General features: G+C 51.6%; 6 protein-coding genes across 6 annotated transcripts; all 6 read right to left on the reverse strand.

Moving 5' to 3' along the window:
• Positions 1-948: 948 nt before the first annotated feature.
• On the reverse strand, positions 949-2,286 carry HER10_EVM0009778 (tannase; the record flags this gene model as incomplete). Its single annotated transcript, XM_035479253.1, has 2 exons — positions 2,041-2,286; positions 949-1,985 (listed from the first exon to the last, which is right to left on the reverse strand). Exons 1-2 carry the CDS (start codon positions 2,237-2,239, stop codon positions 949-951), a joined length of 1,236 nt encoding a protein of 411 aa, XP_035331740.1. The 5' UTR covers positions 2,240-2,286.
• Positions 2,287-2,574: 288 nt separating this feature from the next.
• On the reverse strand, positions 2,575-5,976 carry HER10_EVM0007346 (uncharacterized protein; the record flags this gene model as incomplete). Its single annotated transcript, XM_035476905.1, has 4 exons — positions 5,397-5,976; positions 4,538-5,255; positions 3,811-4,495; positions 2,575-2,618 (listed from the first exon to the last, which is right to left on the reverse strand). Exons 1-4 carry the CDS (start codon positions 5,447-5,449, stop codon positions 2,575-2,577), a joined length of 1,500 nt encoding a protein of 499 aa, XP_035331588.1. The 5' UTR covers positions 5,450-5,976.
• Positions 5,977-6,523: 547 nt separating this feature from the next.
• HER10_EVM0010335 (methyltransferase domain-containing protein) lies at positions 6,524-8,263 on the reverse strand (the record flags this gene model as incomplete). Its single annotated transcript, XM_035479798.1, has 11 exons — positions 8,112-8,263; positions 7,994-8,038; positions 7,833-7,926; positions 7,755-7,777; positions 7,680-7,698; positions 7,492-7,614; positions 7,413-7,435; positions 7,322-7,359; positions 7,128-7,265; positions 6,637-7,056; positions 6,524-6,584 (listed from the first exon to the last, which is right to left on the reverse strand). The coding sequence occupies exons 1-11, from the start codon at positions 8,127-8,129 to the stop codon at positions 6,524-6,526; spliced, it is 1,002 nt and encodes a 333-aa protein (XP_035331778.1). The 5' UTR covers positions 8,130-8,263.
• Positions 8,264-11,945: 3,682 nt separating this feature from the next.
• Positions 11,946-12,641, reverse strand: HER10_EVM0008720 (uncharacterized protein; the record flags this gene model as incomplete). The annotated part of the gene is made up of 1 exon (XM_035478230.1): positions 11,946-12,641. One exon carries the CDS (start codon positions 12,639-12,641, stop codon positions 11,946-11,948), a length of 696 nt encoding a protein of 231 aa, XP_035331681.1.
• A 467-nt stretch (positions 12,642-13,108) lies between these two features.
• On the reverse strand, positions 13,109-13,864 carry HER10_EVM0004036 (O-acetyltransferase; the record flags this gene model as incomplete). Its single annotated transcript, XM_035473695.1, has 2 exons — positions 13,109-13,454; positions 13,524-13,864. The coding sequence occupies 2 exons, from the start codon at positions 13,862-13,864 to the stop codon at positions 13,109-13,111; spliced, it is 687 nt and encodes a 228-aa protein (XP_035331389.1).
• Positions 13,865-14,462: 598 nt separating this feature from the next.
• HER10_EVM0008071 (defects in morphology protein 1) lies at positions 14,463-16,214 on the reverse strand (the record flags this gene model as incomplete). The annotated part of the gene is made up of 2 exons (XM_035477606.1): positions 15,784-16,214; positions 14,463-15,731 (listed from the first exon to the last, which is right to left on the reverse strand). Exons 1-2 carry the CDS (start codon positions 15,937-15,939, stop codon positions 14,463-14,465), a joined length of 1,425 nt encoding a protein of 474 aa, XP_035331641.1. The 5' UTR covers positions 15,940-16,214.
• Positions 16,215-16,216: the final 2 nt, after the last annotated feature.

Raw genomic sequence — 16,216 nt, forward strand, 5'->3', positions numbered from 1 at the left:
CTAAGCTATGTTCCCACTGATATCGCGGTATGCGACCTACATAGACATGTCATACAATGCACTTCATAGACTGAGGCTCATGATAATAAGGCCGGCGGTGCTTTCAAGCTTAGGCACTCTACCGCAGGTGCCCAGGTAGACTCTAGATCAACACCAGTGCACGTAGCCTTTTCCGTGCCGCCATTCGCATTACATCGGCTTTCTCCTTACGTTTCCTAAGCTAGGAAAACTGAAAATTTGATGCCGTCATAGCCGTCTAGCATGTCAAAGTAGTCGATGGGGTCCGATCTTTGCGGGGACCGTAGATCTCTATCTAAGCTAAGTTTTTCATCTGCACGACACACGACCTTTCCAATCCGAAGAAACTTGTTGGGTCACGTCGACAAAATTCAAAGCTTTGGAGGCCACAAGTGCCACTGTTCGCAAGGCCGACTAGATTCGGGTAGTCTCGAGCATTATTTCTATGAGAGCTGTATCTCTTAAAGCGTCTACAAGGATGTACTGAGAACCCGAATGCGAAAGCAGAAGATTCATGTTGGCAGAAAAGTACACAGTGGGAAGCAAGGAACGGTGGGGGCGACGAATACTTGAAGTTGTTCACCATATTGTGAGCGGCTGCCCACCGGCTCATTTCGCCGGAGAAAATCTAGCATCGATCATTGCCCGGAGATGATGTGGGATAATGGGTTTGACTTTTCTGTCATGGAGCATGCCATCCACATCCAGCATGTGGAGGAGCTCAAGTCTGAATTGAGAACGTCTGCCTTGCAGACACTACTTAGACATGAAGATTAATCGGCTTTGTACTAGTTACTGAGAAACAAATATGTACACGAATAGTCCAGAAGCTTTGTACAAATATGCCTTTCCTTCCTCGGGTCTGCAAGTATTCCATGAGGACTAGAGCCTTAAAGTGTGGCATGGCTTAAGAGAATAACCACTGGCCAATCAGTAGACGGGCATCTTGAAGGCATCGAAAGTGTACATCCAGCTGTCAATAGAAGCCTGGTCATAAACACAATCGAAGGAAGCACCATCGTTAGACCACAAAGGCCGCATAGGCCAGCGGCAGAGCGTGTCGATGCCGACACCTGTGTTGTTCAGCGTCGCCGGGGCAGCATCCTTCTCAACCCACTCGATCACAGTCTGCAGCGTCGTCTGAGGCCATCCGCCGCCGGGCTGGTTCGAGTTGGCACCGCAGTGGGCGCCGCCAGGAACAAGGTACAGCCTGTAGAAATCGTCCATGGCTGCACCGCTCTCGTTGAAGCCCTGGCCGGGGAACATGATGCTCCGCACAGACTCGTAGTAGTGCACCGACGAGGCGGCGGGGATAGAATCGTCCTGCTCGCCGTGGATGTGGAGGATCTTGCCACCAGCGGACTGGATTCCGCTGAGGTCAGGGTGCGTCGTCTGCAGCGAGTCGGCGTACTTGTTCATGCCGTAGAGCATCCAGTCGCGGAGGGTATCAGCGGTGACGTTGGCAAGAGTACCGAGGTCGCTGGTGTCGCGGAGCTGGAGGTATCGTGCGACCCATTCGCCGCCGAGGCCGGAGATGCTCAGGCCCCAGGTCTGCGTTGCCTCGTCGAACGAGGCCGTCGCGTCGGAGAAGGCTGAACCGGGCTGGTAGTTGAGGTAGACTCGCTTTCCCGTGGAGTCGTGAAGGCCGTCGTAGTAGTCCTTGACCAAAGTCGCGGCCTCGGTGGTGACGGTGCCGTTCTGGGCCGGGCTTGCCGGGGTAGGGAAGCCGGGGCCGGTGCTGGCGGCTTTGGCGGGGCAGGAGTAGGCTTGTCCGATGGTGGTGTTGAAGTCGAATGTATTCTTGCAGAGGTCGGAGCGGGCGATGACGCCGTCGGTCTTGCCGTCGAGGGGATCGCAGGCGGCGATGGTCATGTTGAGGATCTTTTCGAGTTCGCAGCTTGGAGGGAAGTAGTTTCGGGTTTGTTCCATGACGTTGGCCGTCAGGTGGTTGACCTGCTGCTGTCCGTCTTTGGCGATCGTCAGTATCATACAAAAAGAGAGACCATTGGCAATATGACTTACATCGGAAAGCAGGCGCGCCAATGGCAAGACCGTCAAACTGGTCAGCGAACCGCTGTGCCTGACTCCATCCCTCACGACCTCCCTCGGAGCAGCCTTGGTAGTAGGAGTAGATCTTCTGGTCGGCGGCAACGCTGTAGAACTTCTTGGTGAACTCCTTGCCTAGCGTAGCCAGCTCATTGTGTGCCTGGTATCCAAACATGTAGACGGACTGCCAGTTGACAGTACCGTTGGCCGCGAGGAAGACTGCGTCCCATTGCGTGTTGAAGTCCCCAAAGCCACCATCGGTGATGCCAGAAACGGCGCCAACAATGATTCCCGTGGGGATGTATTGGCTTCCAGAATTGATGGCCAGGCCACCGCCACCAGTCGAGACGTAGCGGTTCTGGAAAGCGTCCGGAGAGGGCACCCAGTATGTGACGTGAACCTTGTCGCCGGTGAGACCGTCGTGGGAGTAGGCGAAGGTGACGTTGCAGTACTCGATGGTGGCTGAGGGATACCATTCGGAGGAGACGGAGGCATTGCTGACCACCGAGGTCACGACGGAGGACGCGTCAATGGTGATGCCGGGGATGAAGCCGCTCGCGGGGAGAGCTTCTTGCGCATGGGCGGTCGTACAGACGTCGGCGAGGGTTGCGGCGTTGACGAAAGCCGGAGCGACTGCGGCCGCGAGGGCCCAGATAGGGGAAGGCATGTCCACGAGCGTTCTAGGTGAGCAACGGAACCTCTCTTTTTTACCCACAACGAGAAACAGAATTGAGAATGCCCGTGACTTCGACTACATGTCGGGTCTTGTATGGGGAAATGTTCTTCATGATATATGACTATTGTTTGTTAGATGGGCCCCCTTCTGCCCCCTCTGCCATACGGAAAAGCCGAGCTTCCCTTCCATCTGCCCGGACCTGCCATAGTGGTTCGCTCCTGGAATCTCGTCAGTTTGAGCGTCGGTCGAAACCGCAGTACGACGTTGGACTCGTGCAAAAAGAGAAAAAGGCCGCTCTGGTAGGGAGGCGAAGGCCGGAGTGCCGTGGAGCAAAAGCGAGCCGGCGATCGCCCGGCTTTTATTCCTCTCGGTCTTGCCCCACAGTGGAGCAAGACCGGAGGCGTGGAGGAGGGTGAACGTGTGGCACGGCGCAAGTGCCGCTCTAGCGGCGTTCGGATCACCCCCATCGCCACTTTGGGACTGGAGGTACGACACCAGCCTCTCGGCAGCTAGGCCATGGAGGACGATGACATTGCTGAAGCTAGAAGGTCTCACGAGGGTGATCATGGATGTTTCTAAAGGGGAGGTGGTATCCTTTCGATTCTTTGATTCATCATCAGGAGGGCGAAGCCCACGCAAGCCTGATCTCCGAGCGATGCAGTTTTGGCTCGGCCGAAATCTCGGCGTGTTTCACGCGTAAGTTGATTCGTACGCTACTCATGCTCACAAACACAAGCATAGAATCTGGGGATTTCCTTAGGCGAACCCCGAAAACTACCCAAAACCTAGAATCAACTTCACAAACACGTTTCTGGTGGATCGTTGACCGATCTTAGCATATGGAGACGCTGTCAAATAAACTCAGATCTGGCTATGGAGCTGTCCGGGGGGCATGTGGGATGCCGAAGGTGGATGCTACTCAGATCCAACGCGGGACACGCATGCAAGTCTAAAAGTTCCTTGTTCTTGTTTATCCCTTTGGGCCAGTAAATGCAGACTTGCCAAGAAGGGCAAAGGGGAATCTCATTCGTTATCGTTGTAGTGCTACATAGACTTTGCACACCTCATACATGGTACATTTTGCGATACCATTCCCGATATCTGATCCGTGATGTACTCCTGTCTGGAGCTGACCGTTCCCTCAGCGTTCCTACTCAAAAACGACACATTTCTCCGGTACGTCGTTGTTCCGTCTTCGTTCTTAATCACGTAAAGCTCGTGATCTATTGGTGCGGCAAACATCCTGTTCTCCTCAGGTGGAAAGGAGAACTTCGCAAGCGCACCTGGATCCTTTTCAATTGTTCCGTCGATCAACGATATCCCATGTTCGACCTCGATGCTTCGCCGGCCTATCCTGTATAAGGTGCCAACATCCGTAAACCCTTCTTTCGGCGCGGCGAGCTCAACCATGAACTCCAACGCTTCCAGCCTCAGTTTCAGGTCTCGACATTTGTTGGATACGAAGGACATTGGTGATAGGAAACCGCTCTCGAATGTGAAGCTGGCGTGTGGACGGTCGTCGGGATACGTCTTCCTCAGATACGAGGCTCGCCTTGCCAGCTCTATCGTTCTGCGGAAACCCTCGACATGCTTGTCGAATCTCGTTTCCGTCTTGCCACCAATCGTATCTATCTGTATCTTGGCCATCTCAAATCTCATCAACATGCTGCAAATCGCGACCTTTGCCGCCGATTCTGTCTGTGGTAATGAGTCGTCAAACTCGGTGAGCTTTTCGTGGAACTGGCCTAACCGCGTCTCGAGATCCTGGCGATCGAAGGCTGTTGGTTCGCCAGATACAAATCGAATGGCGTGGATCATCAAGTCGTCGATCGCGCTCTGTGCTTCCCCCAAACTCTCGATCTTGTCTGGTATCGGAACTTCGAATCCCAACAGACCCGGCACCGCAGCGTCCGCGGACGGTTTTATGCCCAAGAAGAAGGAGGCAAAGCTCAATCGCCTAAATATCGGCATAAGATAGTCATGTGCCCACGAAGAGCAGCCCACTCGGTTGAGAATCATGATGCCGTGCTTGCAGTGCCGCAGAGCGGCCTCGACATCGCCCTGGAGGTACTCGATGCAGATGAAGAGGATACACACCAGCAACACCAGCTGCTCGTCCTGCGCAGATTTGATTCTCTGGATGGCCGCGCTGTAGTGACTCAACGCAAAGTCATTGCCGGGCTTCTGTCTTGTGACGCGGGCGCCGTCGTGGAAATCCTCGTACAGGGAGCTGATGGCCAAGACGGCATGACGCACGGCGGGCTCAAAGTGGCTGAATTGTACAACCAGGTGCGTCCAAAAGTACGTGTCCATCGGACCCGACAAGACAGGCCCGACCATGTGAGAAAAGAACTGGAAGGCTCTGCCCTCACGCTGGTCGTGAGCGGTCAGCTGCTGAGGCCGATACCATGATAGGCCGTGTTCGAGCGTCGGCTCGTAGCCGGCGCACTGCCGGCCGCTCGATGTGCATCGCATGCATTTGGGCTTGGTCTCGTCGCACTTGACCTTTCGAGCCCTAGTCGGTTAACATACCAGAGTCAGCCAAGGCCTCCTAAGCAAGAGTTTTTCCTTTTTCGCCATTTGAGGGATAATGAAAGATAAAGGTTCGGAAGGATCTGATTCCAGCAAGCCACTGAGGGGAAAAGGCAAAACCCACTTGCATGTCCGGCATCCCGTCTTCACCTTGGGACTACCCTTCCGGGGCGGCATGTCGTGGTAATAGTATGCGAGACGGCGATGAGCTCCAGCGTTCGATTATCCCGTAGTTATCTGCCGTTCCCGTTGATTGTTTTCCTTTGACAAAGTGGGGCAAAGTCCGAAGGTATGTTTTAATAGCGTCGCTGTCTCACCGACAATCAAACGATGACAGCAGACGAGGGTATGTTTGTGTGAGCCTGTGAGAACGTGTGTGTGCGTGTGTGTGTTTGGTTGGCAATACGCGGGTACCTTGGCACTAGTTGAGCTCAGATGAACAAGAAATCAGTCAGAACGGGGCCAGAGCGAGGAGAAAGAATAAGGTACGGATAGAGACGGGGATACGGAGTAAAAGGTAAAGGTAAATGGATTAGAGACGAAATGTTGTTTGGGGGGCGCTTGGCCTAGGCTTGGCTGGGCTGGCTGGCTGGCTGGATATGTGGAAACAGTTAGAAAATCTTGTGCGGCCCCAGTCACGATGGGGGAGAGAGGCAAAAAGATCTCTCTCTCTTATGGGGCTAATGCGAGCCCCCTTCAGCCAGTGAGACGCGTAAGTGTTCGTGTGCAAAAGGGGAAGTTCGGGAATGGGTTGGGATCAGATAGAGAGCTTTGCGGGGACGGGAGACGGCCTCCTTATCCCTGTCGTAACACCGACTAACCCGAACCCGAGGCTTAGCTTAAGGTAAAGGTTGCCAAGCCCGCTTTAGGTTTACCCTACGGATAGTGCCTCCACACGTCCGGCCACTGCCGGGATGTGGGTATCGGCCCTGCCGCACACCGCGCCGATTCACCAACAAGGCCGTTGTCCGGGGACGGGTGTGGCCCTCTCTATTGCCCGGCTACCGGGGACCGGTGGGATGTAGCATTTACCTAATTTTGACGACACTTCTTTGATCGACTGGGATCATAGAGCTGTCGCGGAATTACTCCAAGTCTGGTGTCTTCTCATGCACTCTTTAGTTGAGGTCTGGTCGAATCAATGTGTACTTCACCTCTTCAGTAGCTCAAAACATTACGCCGCACTCAACCCAGCTCCTTGCATAAACGACTTAGATTTCATATGATATTCTGAATGAATTCCATCTCCCATCACTCCTGCGACTGCTCAGAATCAGAAGCATCCTCGGGCTTTTGCGCATAGACAACGTGACTGAAAATGTCAGCCTAAAAAGCCCACAGCGGAAAGCGAGGCGTGAACTTACATTTTCCAATAAGCGTGCATCCTCTTGTCCTTCAGATCTCTCCGAACGCCCGCACATAGGGCAAGAACCTCTTCCCTGGACCATTCCAAAACACGGGTGAGAAGAGCAAGGGACAGCCCCTCGAGACCGAGATTAAGGTTGACAAATTGCCACTTTCCGAGATTTTTCAGATGGGGATCCGCAGGCCAGGTGTTGAGAGGTAGCTTGTAGTCTTTACGGACAATGTTGATAAAGCCAGCGTCCTCTAGGTCCGCCTTGTTGTGGGCCAGACTCTCCAGCGGCCGTCCGATCTTTGTCGCGGCTTCTTGTAGCAGCTCGTGCCACTTCCACAAGTCAGAGTCCTTGGGAACCGAATCATCATCGCAACCAGGCGGTAATTCGAGTCCCGCGACTTCAAGATGACCTCCCGGAGTCAAGCCACTACGTGAGAGAGGCGTGATATTGAGCAAAAGCACAAGAACCAGTGCATGGGGTAAGGAGGGTTGTCTTACTTGTAAATCTTCCTAATCATCCTTTCCTTGTTCGCGAATGCGCCGTCCATACTTCTGCAGTAGATGAAGTCAAAGGGCTCGGTCCAGGTCCATGGCTTTTCTAAGTCATCGACCTCAAACACACAGTTCGGGGGTGCCCTAAACCAATGATAAGTAAATTGCTAACGGTGCTGATTTGAAGAACGTCGGCGTACCACTCAGGTTGAATGGGGCTCAAGTCAACACCAATGACCTATTCAATGTCAGACTGCATCTTTCAGTTGACTCGGAAACTATTTCCCCAACCTCTGCATGTAGAAATTTGTCCGCTAAAGCGACGTGTCAGTGCCACGAAACTGTGATTCCCTGATTGAGCATGACGAACCAAAATCGATGGCCCAGATCCCGGTTCCGGTTCCCATATCCAGCACCCGTTTTGCGGTTCTGTGCGCAGGACATAGGGCTAATTGTTCCTCGAGCTGTAGCAGCCAGATTCGATGTTGCAAATCTAAGGTCAATTAGAAACTCGCGGGAATCTTGTGTCAAGGCCACAAAGACGAAGCAGTCGCTCACCGAGACGGTCATTTTCAGGCTTCAGCCAAATTTGCGTTAGAATAGCATCAGACACAGGATCAGTGTGTTGCTCACCTCGTCATTGGGGAAGCTATACTCTGCTCAAAACATTAGAATATGCTTTCGCATAGCTTAAATGATGGGGGCACATACTTCCCGAGCTCATGGAATGATACGTCCGTCCATTCTCAGCTTGATGCTCGAGGATACTCGACCTCAGAGAGGCTAGCGACGAATGCTCGGAATGCTGTCAGGGTGTCAGGCAGTTGTTATTTCATGTGTCACTGCTAATGCAATGCAACGATGAGACTCACGTCATCTCCATATTCCGACGTCGGGTCATCCGCTGGCGTGGCTGGCTACTCATTCAAAATCTCGTCAGCATACAACCCAGGGATCCACAAATAATCATCCTGTCTATGCTCTTCTTACATTCTGAGGCTCCTGCATGATCTCGGCTTTGAATAGACACAGTACACTAGATTCCGGTGGTTTTTGGCGGTCCTATTAAGTCCTGACTCAAGACCGACTTGAGATCGAGATAGCACTAGGCAATGCTTTAGTGAAAGGTGATGTTTCCAAAGTCAAGAAGGCAAACAACCCCTCACTGGATCGCTCCCGATCATGTGGAACGTGGCCTCTCTAAATACAACCTTGTCAATCCCATCGGCCTGTCTCGCTTAGCAATCGTTGCGGCACAGCTGCGGGGCAAAATCGCTCTGGGCCCTGTCGTTGGCAAGGAGCAATATCCCCAAAGAGCATATCATGAGAGCAAAGCTCAGTTGGTTAGAACATAGCCACTGCCAATTGGTCGGATCACACGGATTGCTTAGCGGCTTCCACTCATTGACTGACCTTGGCAAAAGAGCAAACAATTTGTGATTCTCCGTAACGAGTTCCTATCCTTACCGGGCTTATGTGCTGTCGCCGCATGTCTTTATCTGCTGTTGGTGACCCGTCAGCCCCAGCTCCCAAAACAGACGTTGTAGCTTACCCCACCCGACGCAAACATCATGCGACGCCCATAGTTCGACAATCAAAATTTCTTTCGCAAAGTCGATTAACAGACCATGCCACATTCGCATTTTCAACCCTTCTCTAGCGATCGCGGTGATAGTCTTCCACGGCCTCGTCGACGACGCTATGACTCTGTATCCGCCCTAATGACAAAAACATTCTTGCCACCAAGCACCAACGGCACTCCCGGCCTGCGTCACAAAAAGTCCCTTATACCTCTTTCCATCCGATGTAACCAAACATCTCCATCACGAATGTTTCGATGGCAACGGGATAGACAATTGTGCATCGAGCAAACCCGGAGAGTCATTCTGGTCAGAAAGTGAGTGAGTGCGTGTGATATGTCGTGTGAATTAGCACTACCTCAATTACCTGAGAGACACATTTTGCAAGGGAGCATTGGGGATGGGGGGGGGGGGGGTTTCATGGGTAATACAAACATCGAGTCCAATAAGAGAATTCGATATCCGGAACCAGTGCATAATAGCGGCCGCAAAACTTTCTGAAATCTCAAAACTAATCCCCTTTTTAGGCCGCCAAACTCGGTCTGACTGCAATGAGTCAATCGTTCATCTCCAAATAGACACGCCAATGAAGCTCTTGCAACCAATATTGCCAGTGACTTTGTAGGTCGGTAAATTAACATGCAACTCTCAAGAGACAACCGCCCGGCGCATAGTTTCTTTCTAGGGTAAGTAGAAGACCGTCGTACTTGTGACGCAATCCTGGAGGTCCTAGTTGAGGAATTCTCTCGGGGCAGCCGATACTCTGCAACTGATCAGAACGTGACTGTTGATTTAAGCCGCATCTTCCAGTGTGACTACAACGAACCCGTAATTACCAAGCAAGCAAAAGCCACTTCGAATGTGACATGTCTTGGGCACGAGGTGATCAGCTTATCCGGCACAAAATTTTACACACCGACACTCTATCTAGTATCATTATAGCTGAGACACTACTCACATCTAGGGTGGCAATTCCAAGAGATGCCTGGCGCCTCAGACTGCACGACATTGCGATGGCGCCATTCGCCCATGGAGTGGCGACTAATGCACCAGATCTGTAACAGCAAACGATTGCGTCCATGTCACAATTATATCTGTGATATTGGCTACAGGATGAGAGGAGTTTCAAGCATGAAACCTCACCAGTCACTAAGACTGGACTGCCGTTAGCATGGTGCCATGCGCGACGGTATTCGACTGCTTCTCATGGGCCACACTACACACTTGAGCCACCATAGCTGGCGCGATGAAGGCGAAAACCATATCGTAGCAAGACATGGTGAGCATGACCAGGTTTCTGACTGTCACCATAGTGGTGTCGTCCTCAGTCCTTGCTGGAGAGTCTCAGACGAATCATTGGCTGATTTCGACGCTGCTATGAAGCTAGTAGTTATCGATTGAGAGACAAACAGTATCGCCGTTCTCTGGACTGTCTCCTTGTTCGCCGAAAGTGACTGTATAGGGTTAGTCTTTCCTGTAGCTTCCACAATGGCAGCCCGTACTCATCATGCGAGGCGTCAACGGCGGTGAAAGGTATTTTGAAGCCATACTTCTCATCTGCATGCACGAGACAGACTAAGATGCAATGCCACGGAAAAATCAGTTGAAGTTGATATATCAACAGCCATTATGGCGAACAGACAGCGTTGGTAATCCCAAGCGCGTAGAATTGGATGCTGCACTTGATTGGTGTCATTTACGACGTTTAGTAATGCGGGCTGATCTGTTTCAGCTCAGCTTTGGCTCTTTTGCCTACACACGAATGTGTAATGAAAGATGTGACCAGATGCGAGCTAGTACTGGCGGTTGATCGGCGTCCCTACGATCCAAGTCGGACAATGCTGCTTGCTTGAGCAGCACGCACAAGGGATGGTACTCTCAAGTCTCGAGTATTGTCTCATGTCGTAATCCAGGTCAATCAGGTCAGGTTGGTCAACATATCGAGATTGTAGAAAAACTATAAAGAAGGGATATTTGAACATTGATACTATCTCAAAAATATCCACTCATCTCACACCCCCACCATCCCAGAACTGCACTGTCTTTCAAGATATCCACACCTTCAGCACTCATTCACAAACGCGAAGGTAAATGGCTTACATCCCTAATGAGAGAGGCCAACACTAACATGGCATCTGCAGATGCCTTCTGCGCGAGGATTTATCAAGGGCATTGCCGGAGGGAACAAGTTCACTTCGACATTCATCATCGATGATATCCAGTACCACTTCAGTGGAAGCTTCAGCCCGGCCGTTCAAGAATTTGTATCCAATTCAGCGACGCTGGAATATGAGTCGCTCGGGAGTTTGACCAGCAATCGCGATTTTGATGGCAAGATCGGAACTCAATCCGTCACTCTCGAAGTTGTCGATGGCCCTAAGATCACTGGCAACCTCGAACTACCAATTAGTCCCGCGTCTCGGGTGTCTGGAACCGGGGTTTGGAACCAGAACTAGTTCTTAATGTTGTTTGTGGGCTTCGGACTCTGTGCGAGGCGTCGCATCTCCAGAGCCTGATTGAGGCTAAAGCGAGAGAATGGGCAGAAACCATGAAAATACCCTTGGTCAAGGGGATCGGACACCCGTTTCATTGACACGACATGTCTATTCACATCCATTCATTAGTCATACTCGTCGATAAACAAAAACGGTGCCTTCTTTCTGGTTACTTATGTATTAGCTGCTTCTCGGTACTAAGTCGTGAACCCTGTTTGTCTGAGCCAGTGCCATCATTTGCCCAACCTGCTTAACCGTTTTCAGTACGCTTCTAGACGGCTCTTCAGATTATCCTGCGGGATACTGACTGTCCTATGAAGACGGAACTATTTGGGTCTATCGCATGGCAATGCTCCGAATATTTACAAAACCAGATTTACAAAATCGCGTCGATAATAATCATAAACGAAAGTAAATATATGGAATAATATCCACATCATGCTTCTTCAAACGATGTAGTAAGAATCAAATAGAAATCAAGACTTAGTGCGCAAGAGTGGCAATGGAAATTTCCAGTTACCTCTGTTAAATTCAAGTATCTTCGCCTTAGCTAACTACCTACGCGAGGTAGACAAAACCAACCGAAAAACACCAGGATAAGCACCCGGAAATAGAATCTGGTGAAGTAAATTGATGTGACTTAAAAGAGTGTGAGGGGGATTTACAGATGACGATGTGAGTGAAATCCATGGCAACATGATGGAGATGGATAGCAGCCGCTTTGAAGGCGTCAGCCAGAAGCACTGGACTCAGGCGGATCCTTGACTCTCTGATTCCATGTCTTCCTTCTGCTTCTCCTTCTTGAGAGCGTTGTCCAACTCCTTCCACTTCTTCCTAGTCCCTTCAGCTGCGGCGAATGCATTTTGGCGGAGTTGTTGGTGCATGTCCAAGTCTCGTTTTGCCTGAGCAAGGTTATTGTAGGGTGGTACTGGAATAGCAACGGCGGCTGCTTGGCGCTTAATGTCATCTAATTCGGCGGTGTCTGCCCATTCCAGGAACAAATGTTGAATCACCTTGAATGCAAGGGCGTCGTACTCTTTCTTCTTATCAGGATCGTTTTCCGTATCATCCTCTTTCTCCTCCCTTACAATCAAGTCATTAATGCGTTCGATAAGTACCATGGCGTGGTGGAAGAGGTTAGCTTGAATGAAGGCGATCCCTTCCACCTGAACGATGAAGTCCCAAACTTGTCTCCAGGTCACTTCTCCTTTGTCAAATCGTGTGAGAAATGAAGAGTAATTGGTGCTTGCGGATAGCTGGCAAATTCGGCCAAGATTCCGTGCGGTCACACATTTGTGACGGAACAAGTTCCTGCGATCGTCGCCTTGCAAATTGGCAAGATGTTTGCTCTCGACTTTCTTCTTCGTAATCTTCTCAACGTAGGCATCAATGCTTTCGTTTTCCTTTGCTACCCAATGTCTTGTTTCACTAGAGGTATCAGACATGGTTGAATGTTGTAGAGAAGGTCGGAAAATAAATCGGCTGAATGGTCGAGGGAACTCTTTTGGAAGCGCAGGCCTGGAAATGTGCTGATGGATGGGAAGACAGCTTTCTGCATGTAAGAAGAGATGAGGAGAGGCCTTTTCTTATAGGAAATGAGTGTACCAATACTACTCTGAGCCATGTCCAGCAATAGTACTAATCACTACCTGTTGAGTACTTGTAGCTAACATCAGATCAAGCAGCACCCTTCAATAGGCACGCAAAGGACGTATACCATATTGAGTGAACAAGTTCATTCACGAATGGGGATTTCTAAATGCTGGAAGGTTGAATTGTTTAGGTGCTCATGAGTATTTTGTGTCACAGCACCGTTTAAAATCGGTCGATACCAATCCAGGCGGCAAAGGTCTCTAGTGTTACCCTCAGGGGCCTAATAGTGCCTATTCCTGCCTCCAACCTCCTGGTCGATTTACTCTTTGATGCTTTTGTTCGCAGTCGCCATCTCCTCTTCCAGTGTTTGCACATTCTTGATGACCCTGGCAGGATTGCCCACCGCCACCGAATGAGGCGGCAGGCTCTTTGTCACGATTGAGCCGGCACCAACAGTCGTGCCCGATCCAATGGTCACGCCAGCCAGGATGATTGTACCGCCACCAATCCAGCAATCGTCTTCAATGGTCACCGGTAGACCATATTCCTCGCACTTCAATCGGGAAAGAATGCTCGTGTCGTGAGCTGCGCTGTAGATGCTGACATTAGGACCGATTTGAACACGGTCGCCAATGGTGACGAGGCTGACGTCGAGAATGGTCAGGCTGCACATATTCGTTAGAACACACTCTTTTTCTTCATAGCATTCATGCGGTCAGGTGGGTAAGACATACTTGAAGTTGGCAAAGGACTTGGAGCCAAAGATGATGTTGCAGCCGTAGTCGACAGACAAAGGAGCCTCGATGAATGACTGCTCGCCAAATTTGCCCAGGAGCTGCTGCAGAATCGCCTTCTTCTTCTTGCCCACCTCCTGGAGGGTGGTCTGGCGGGGATCGATCTCGTTGAAGTCGCGTGCGAGGCAGCGGGCTCGGTGGCGGCCTTGGTTGAGGATAGGGTCGAGAGGGTCGTACATCATGCCCGAGACCATGCGCTCATAGTTCTCGCAAGACAGCTTGTTCTTGATGGAGCTCACGAGCTCCAGGATCTTGGGGTCTTTTTCCTCCTTGGCGCCCATCGTGATGGTGTTATGGGGGTGGATTTGGGAAGTATTGATGCGGAAGGGAGTGACTGACAGAGTCAAGAGGATATCAGGAGACCGCTCGCCGAGACTCGGAAGCCTGCCTGAAAGACTGATGTGTGGGAGGAAATTGTTGACGAAGGTCAAGCCTCGCGGTGCCGAAGAAGGAGGAAGGCACTAGTGGTCTTGCCTTCTCTTGAAGTCCACTGTTTGAGGAAGGAGGTCTGGCGCGAGGATGGGCCTCAGGTACTGAAAAGTGAATTGATTCCAAACATCCCCCAGACATTCACCGATTTACTAACTGAAGGCTTCGGGAAGGCGGCAGCCTGGGTCTCAGTTTCCTCGCATTTATTGGAAAAGGATCAGTAGGATTCTATTGAGAAAGTCGCAAGGCTAGGTCGAAAGTAGACCAGTGTTGCGGACCATCCTTCAGAGAAGCACAAGACACAAGTTGCCATGACATGTAGATCGTCGACTCATATTCATAAGCTATCCTAACTCTTGAATCCGGTGTAATGTAGGCCCCAGCCGAACAATGCGCCTCGCAAAGAAATAAATGCCATCTCAACCGCAAAAAAGAAGCAATATCGCAATATCAGCCACTTGTAAGATGCTTACTCCTGCCTGCCAAACGCTGCCTAGTACTCTGCAGTCTCTCCTCATCCATGGCAGACCGCCATGTGCAGTCGCCCACAAATTCACACATTCGACACTTGTACGCCTCCTCAATCTGCACACCCCGCGGTTGTCGGTCCGCTCGCCACCACTCCATCGTATTACCCAAGTAGAGGTTCAGCGCCCGATCATCCATGGGGAAGACCTGGCTATCAATAAGCGAACCGTCTCCGCGGTACCTGTACTCCACAGCGAGAAGCCGACCCACGGAGTCGGCGCCATGGGGGAAGGTTTGGCGCAACTCTGATACGAGAAGAGGGAGCAATTCCCTCAGTGTTCTGTACTTGATGAAGTCCGGCGCCGACGAATTGCTGTTTGCCTCACCAGCTTCGGCATCGACCGTTGCTGTAATGGGAGACGGCGGGATGTAGTCCCCGTCAGGGGAGGAATCCATGTCGAAGAACAATTCGTCGTGCAGGCTACCAATCTGGGCAATAAATGAATCGGAGAACGGCTCGTCCGGATCCAGACCGTACCGCCGGAAAATACGAAGGTAGTCCAGCTTATCCGCTGCCATTTCTGACAGGAAACGCTGGTACAGGAAGAGCTGCACCTTTGCCGGCCGCAGTAACGCGGGGCTGTTGGGCGCCTTCATAGACCCACGCGTCTTCACATCCGTCAGGTATATCTGAGGTGTGTTCGCCTGCTTCTTCGAAGGGAAGTAATCGGTTATGCTGGACTGGTTTTGCTCAGAGTCCTGGCTCAGCTGCTCCATGAACTCCGGATCCGGATTCTCGTAGCTCAGACCGTCGATGACGCCATTGACCAGATTGCCGTCGGCGAATCCCCATACTTCAAGCTCACGGGTCATACCAGTCTCACGGAGTGTTCGGAGTCCCTGGACAAGATTCCACATCCGGAGACCAAACCCGTCTTCTTTACTTGAGATCTCGACGCGGACCGTCGTGTGTACTTCGTCTTCAAGGTCCTGGTGTACCTTTGTCCCCTGCTTCATCGCTGCTGTCCGGGTCTTCCGACCATATGGTAGGCGGGTGAGGGTATAGAAGTATTGTAGTTCGCACCAAGCGCCCGAGGTCAAGTCGGTGACGGTAAATGGCTTCCGGGGATACGATCGGAATCGCACAAGCGGCGATCGGGTATCATTCTCAGGATCAGGGGTGGCTTTCTCGTTCGGTTTGGGTGATGATGGGGCCGCATTGTTATTCGAAAGGGCTCTGCTCACTAAGCGCTTTCACGTCAGTCAGTTCCAGTGGATTTCTGCCTCGCAAAGAAACACTCACAATCCGGGTAGGCGACGGCGTGGCCAGGTGACGTCGGGGAAAGATCTGCCTGCTTCGTATCGTCGGCAAAGGTCGCCTCTGAGCGACTCGGGCTAGATCGTGCAGGACCCTTGGCTGTGCCAGTCGTGCGATAGGAGAGAAGATCCGCGGGAGCATCGTCAAGGCGAAATTCTTCCTCAGCCACGGTGTCAATGCCCAAATCTGAAGCGATCGAGGGAGCGGCGGGGTTCCGCGATGAGGTAGAGGTGGGGGCGGGGTTGTCGGTGATGAGCTGGCTCAGCAACGTCTCGTCCTCCAAAGAAAGATCATAGCCATATTCGTCGTCTGAATCAAGCGAAAAGGAGGAAGACATTGCAAAGGGAGGCGGGCGTCATGTCGGGTTTGCGAGGGGGGAGACGACCCTCATTGACGGCGTCACGACTCGGTGGGAGGG

Source organism: Colletotrichum scovillei (genome assembly GCF_011075155.1).
Source record: "Colletotrichum scovillei strain TJNH1 chromosome Unknown Contig00007, whole genome shotgun sequence".
NCBI lineage: Eukaryota > Fungi > Ascomycota > Sordariomycetes > Glomerellales > Glomerellaceae > Colletotrichum > Colletotrichum scovillei.